Genomic DNA, 5445 nt, shown 5'->3' on the forward strand with positions numbered 1-5445 from the left:
TAACTGTCTTTTTCAATAAGATAATATAGAAGATATTATATACTACTTTCCTTTTTGCCTTCCTATTCTTCGTCTAGGCTGTGTATTGAGGCATAAAATAATGTGTATATAATAATTATAAGGAAAGCATTTTTACAATGGCAATAATATCAGAAACAGTAGCCTTTTCAACACTCCAACACGCAAGAGTGAAAAATAAATAAGTAATTAGTGTTTTAATTTCTAAATGTGTTATACTCACGTTAAATCAAATACAAGAAAATACTATTAATTTATGTCATTTTTTGGTAATATAACTGTGACAGAATCATTTAAACTACACATGAAGTTATTTATAATATCAAAGCCAATCCTAACTGACTTGCTTATTTGGTGATTAATTATTTTAAATAATATTATAGTATTCTAAATTTGCAATTATTAACACTTTAACACTATAACCTCTAGAAATCTAGGTCAATTTAAATTTAGCAAATGAATATAATGTATTCAGTTCTTCCTTTAAGTAACTTTGAATTGAACAACAATAATGAGATAAGTGACTGCAGCACCAAGAGTCTGAAACAATTGGGAAATGTTCGTTTATAAGATGCTACCATTAATATAGCTCTTGGAAGTATACAGAGTTAAAGAGATACCTTACAGAGTTTTAAATAAGAAAGTCACCTTAATTAACAAAGACCGACGCATAGTAAAGATGCCGAGTGGAGAAAACGTCATATCCATAGTGGACAACTCGTCGTAGAGCATATCCAGCGGCGCTGGAATGGAGTCGGTTACGTAGTCAGTTGTGGCCATGCGGGCGACTTGCAATTTTATTGTTTGCACCTGAAATTTAAGATTATGGAAAATTATGGTAAATTATGGTAGGTATGGTGGAATTAAGACTAGATACAGAAGACTAATGTTAAGAAGACTAATTTATTTACTATTTGTGCTGGAAATTTGTAAAATATCATTGTTATGTACATGTTACATATTATGTAGTATTAAAATATAAAATTTATATTATTTTAATAAAGCAACTACAGAGTTTCTTGCCGGCTCTTCTCTGTAGAAACTGCCTTCCGAACCGGTGGTAAATGTAATAACTGTGTAATATGACAATTCAAAAGTGCTTCTATAAAAAGTCTAGTGTAATGAATAAATGTTTGAGTTTGAGTTTATGCATATATATAATAGCTGATCTCGCAAACACGTTTGTGCCTTACTCTTATCATTTAGGGGTATGAAAATTAGATGTTGGCCGTTTCTCTTATTTTTAAATTGTAGTACCATTTAGTTCAAATAAAGGTCATTTATAAATTATTCTCCTGAAATTGTGTTATCATCAAATAATTCTGTCTGCACATTGAATATAATGACTGAAATTATTGAGGTGGTTAAGAAATATGATGTGTTTGTTTTGTTTTAATATACAATTCTATATACTATCAAGTTTGAGCGATTTACAGGCAATATTTGATTTTGGAAATAATTACTGATTCAGAAGCTTATTCTATAACTGTTTCGCGCATAAGCATGTTGCACTAAGTAATTATCAATCGAATAACGACTTCGTATATGAAACACTTATAGTATATACACTTTAACATACATAGGATCGGTTCTTAGATATGTGATGGGCATTTTCTGTTAACATCTGGTACCTACATCATGGAAATCTAAGCCATCGATCACATTGTCGCAAAGTCCACGTGACTGTCCTACGCTTGCACTGCACAGCTGGAATATTAAATCCACATTGATCACTACTAACCTCAAGATTAATTCCTCGGAAGGGCTCGATCATGACTGCCATGGTAAACGTAATATGCATCACAATTAAGATGTCCAAAAAAATAACTACAGGAACGTCTTGTGGTCTATCTACAATGTGAAGTTTGAAATAATTAATTTTGATCATAGTAACAAGGAACATATGAGCGGTTAAAGCGAAATGGTGCATTATACTGTAAATACTCTTCATCATCATCAGCCCATATATGTTCCCACTGCTGGTAACAGGCCTCCTATGAGGTAAATAATCTTAATAATAAAATATGATGAGATTATCCTTTTATCACGTTAAAAAGTCTCTTCGGTCATCATCATCATTGGAACACGAACAAGTGGAAGGAGTCTGTTTTATTTTGAAAGTCTCAAATGGAATTCAGGTTAAAGGTAACAATACAAAGAATAATTTATTAAAATAAGGTATATACTTACACAAAACAAAATCAAATGCACTTTGTATAGTCCAGGAAAGAATGCATATGTAAGCAAAAAACACCGCATATTCGTTGCATTGGTTCATCTTCGTGAATATTTCTCTTAGAAAATCCAATTTTTCTCCAATCATTCGAAGACTCGCATTGGCTGATCGAGTGAACGCTGATGATGGCTCAAATTCTACAATCACAAGTTTCACTATTCTGCTAGTCTTATACCTATTTGAATCCTTATTTTTATTTAGAATACATTCAAGTTTAGAGTCTTATAGAGAATAATAGATTTTACTTTTCCTTATTAAGCCATATTTTCAAATTACTTACTAAAACAATGATATAAATAAATTCCATACCAAATTCCAGCAAGTCAGCCAAGTCCTGTAACTCTTGTCGCACGGTACGTATTTTGGACAAAATTTCTTCGTATATTACATAAATATATATTTGTACCAAACGCACCAACGCATATTTAAAGCGAGATAGAATTAACCCATAAACAATTACGTCTGGCAAGAAATTATATGGGGTTATTTTATGTGTCAATATTAGAGTAGATATAGAAATACAACTAACTCGAACGATTGTTTGCGAGTTTAGTCATGCTTTCCTTAGTCATTTTGAATTATTGGATTTTGTCGAAGCCGGTCAATTATATAGTTCTAATCAGAATCTCCTTGAAATTTATGAGGGCGAGCAAAGCGACTCCTACGCTATGCAAGCGTTTATACATAACTACATTTTTAAATAAACTTTACTGCATAACTAATTACTATGGCACTTTTATTTGGCCATTCGCTTTGACATAGTATTTTTTGTTCATGGTTAGATGTGCCTTTAATTTTTATGTCTCTGTCGGCAAAGGAGCTGGTGGGATGTCAGATGGTAAGCGTTACCACCGCCCATTAACATTTGGAGAGGTAAGATCGTTTGCAGACCAAACGTCTCTACAAATGGATTGCCGACTTCGAATTGGAAAGGGATTGAGAAAGGATTGACGAGAGGAATAATGGAAAGGAATGGGAAGGGTAGTGAAAAGGATATGGGCCTCAGGCTCGCCCACTCACCGAACGAAACACAGCAGTATGCTATTTCACGCCGGTCTTCTGTGGGGGTATGGTACTTCCCCCGTGCGAGGTGGCCCAATTCGTGACGAAGCATGCTCGACTACCACAAATATTTATGGTAGTCTTTAATTACAAACATATTATTTTATTTATGTAAGCAAATTAAATAGACAACTTATTGCAGCCTCCAAAGCACTGCTTTTTGCTAGTAATGAGCAGTTTATTTTTACATAATTTTCAATACAATATATATTTAAAATTATTTTATGGAATATTAAAGTTGCATGTAGCGTCACGGTTACACTTTTCAATTATATATGTTGTTTTTCTTGCATAAATAAGTCCATGTTATACTATGCGTAATAAGGTAAATTCTGTTAGTTAAGGAACTAACTACCTTTAACTCGAGCACCCCTATAGCAGGCCTTTTGCTAGTAATAAGTTATGTGAATAAATGTACAGGAACATACCAGGGTAACGCATGTTAAAAACGCTGTGATAAAGATTTATTCCATCTATTACAAATTTGTACGTAAAGATCAATATGATCAGTCCTTTCTGTTTTTTGACATCTTCTTTTTTTTCAGTCGAAGGGATTATCTGTAAATGACAAAAATGTATGGAGACGAACTGTGATTTTTAAAATTATATAACTGTTAAAAAATATCAAATATTTTATAATAACGATAGAATGTGTGCTTATTAGGGGGCATTCAAATTTTAGGTTACCTTGTCCATATAATACACTTGTTCTATCAAATTGTTCATTTTTGACAGACTGAACAACGATGCGTGCAAGGTAATGATGGTCACTACCAAGATGTTCGACAGCGCAACAAACGACAATAGAGGCAACTGTGTGCGAACTTCGCTATAATGTATTCTATTAAAATTTATTTCAAACCATACGCAAACAGCATGCAACGCGTCTGAAAGAGATAATAGCTTAGTATTTTCTTGTGTTGCTTTTACGCGAGTATTATATTTAGAAATTAAAATAAATTTAACGCTTCTTTAACAACATATTAAAGGAAATCCATTAAACTCAGAGATAATAGATTTACCTTGGTAAACGCAGATTTGAGAAGAATGTTAAGTGATTGACATATGGGCCTAAATGAGGACATCCCAATTTGAACCTTGTGTAACCATATTATAAGGAAATTATGTTCTTGTTTTCGATACTTACTCAATATAAGGATGAAGGTATACCCCACGTACGCGTAACGTTTGGAGACTCGAATGCGGTATCCGCCGCGCTCCCGTGCGATGGTGACTGGCGCCAGTGAGAGCACTCGCATGATGCGCAGCACTAGCGCCAGCGGATCGCGGACTATGCAGCTTTGGGGCCGCATGATCCATGTAATATTTGCTTATATACTGTCTTTGTTATTGATGCGCGGTGAAAATGTTTTTTTGTTATCACCAAATCTGAAAGTTTAGAAATTTTATAATTACTAACGTATGCTGAAACTTCAGAATTCGTTTTATATGTGTAGATTGACCCGTATAGCCATACTATGTTGATGTCAAACATTACGGTCGATCGCGTTATGATTTTATATAATCGATCAATAAGCTTTTATTTGAATTGACTTAATGTAAAGTTAAGTACGTTTTTGTATGTTCTGCGGCTATGCATTATAACTAATTACCCATAACGCTCTTTCACATCTGATAAATGAAATGTTTGTACTGAGTACTGACATAGTAAAATAACTACAGAATAATAAACCAATACTGGATTGATAATAAGTATTCAAAATTAATTCAGTATAATGTGTACAGTATAGTATTTTGTTATCTGTATGTGTGTTATATATATTTTTTAATATGTTATTTTTCGACATAACTTACATTGTATGTAAAATTCAATTTTAAACAGAATAAATGAATTAGATAATTAGTTTGCGTGAATAAATGACTAAAACCGGCTAATAAATTTAACTTGGACAACAAAAAAAAACAAAATATATGCTTCAATTGTTTTGATATATTAGGAGGAGTCTATGAGTTTATAGCATAGATAGACTATTTTGAAAGCTCTAGGTGTGTCTTACTATACCAGTTTCAAACATTTATTTATTCCCGAAATTATAACAAAAAAATAGAGAGGAAATCCAGCCTCTTCGTGAGTAAGTGGTCGATCCTGAGGACGTATCATGAGTCAA

The 5445-nt window shown here is 32.9% G+C and overlaps 1 protein-coding gene across 1 annotated transcript; it reads right to left on the reverse strand.

Annotated features, from left to right (window-relative positions):
• Window positions 1–213: 213 nt before the first annotated feature.
• LOC119836268 lies at window positions 214–4819 on the reverse strand. The gene is made up of 8 exons (XM_038361555.1): window positions 4464–4819; window positions 4004–4203; window positions 3745–3874; window positions 2564–2716; window positions 2209–2391; window positions 1760–1869; window positions 667–828; window positions 214–558 (listed from the first exon to the last, which is right to left on the reverse strand). The coding sequence occupies exons 1-8, from the start codon at window positions 4627–4629 to the stop codon at window positions 502–504; spliced, it is 1161 nt and encodes a 386-aa protein (XP_038217483.1). The 5' UTR covers window positions 4630–4819; the 3' UTR covers window positions 214–501.
• Window positions 4820–5445: the final 626 nt, after the last annotated feature.

Source organism: Zerene cesonia, chromosome 23, assembly GCF_012273895.1.
Source record: "Zerene cesonia ecotype Mississippi chromosome 23, Zerene_cesonia_1.1, whole genome shotgun sequence".
NCBI lineage: Eukaryota > Metazoa > Arthropoda > Insecta > Lepidoptera > Pieridae > Zerene > Zerene cesonia.

What these genes read in the sequence shown, in the direction of transcription:
- LOC119836268 (XM_038361555.1), bottom strand. Translation starts at nt 4,629, where the DNA reads ATGCGGCCCCAAAGCTGCATAGTCCGCGATCCGCTGGCGCTAGTGCTG. An exon ending in GGCTGACTTGCTGGAATTTG is followed by an intron (nt 2,392 to 2,563) that starts GTATGGAATTTA and finishes TTGTGATTGTAG; the next exon opens with AATTTGAGCCATCATCAGCG. An exon ending in TCCGAGGAATTAATCTTGAG is followed by an intron (nt 829 to 1,759) that starts GTTAGTAGTGAT and finishes CTTAAATTTCAG; the next exon opens with GTGCAAACAATAAAATTGCA.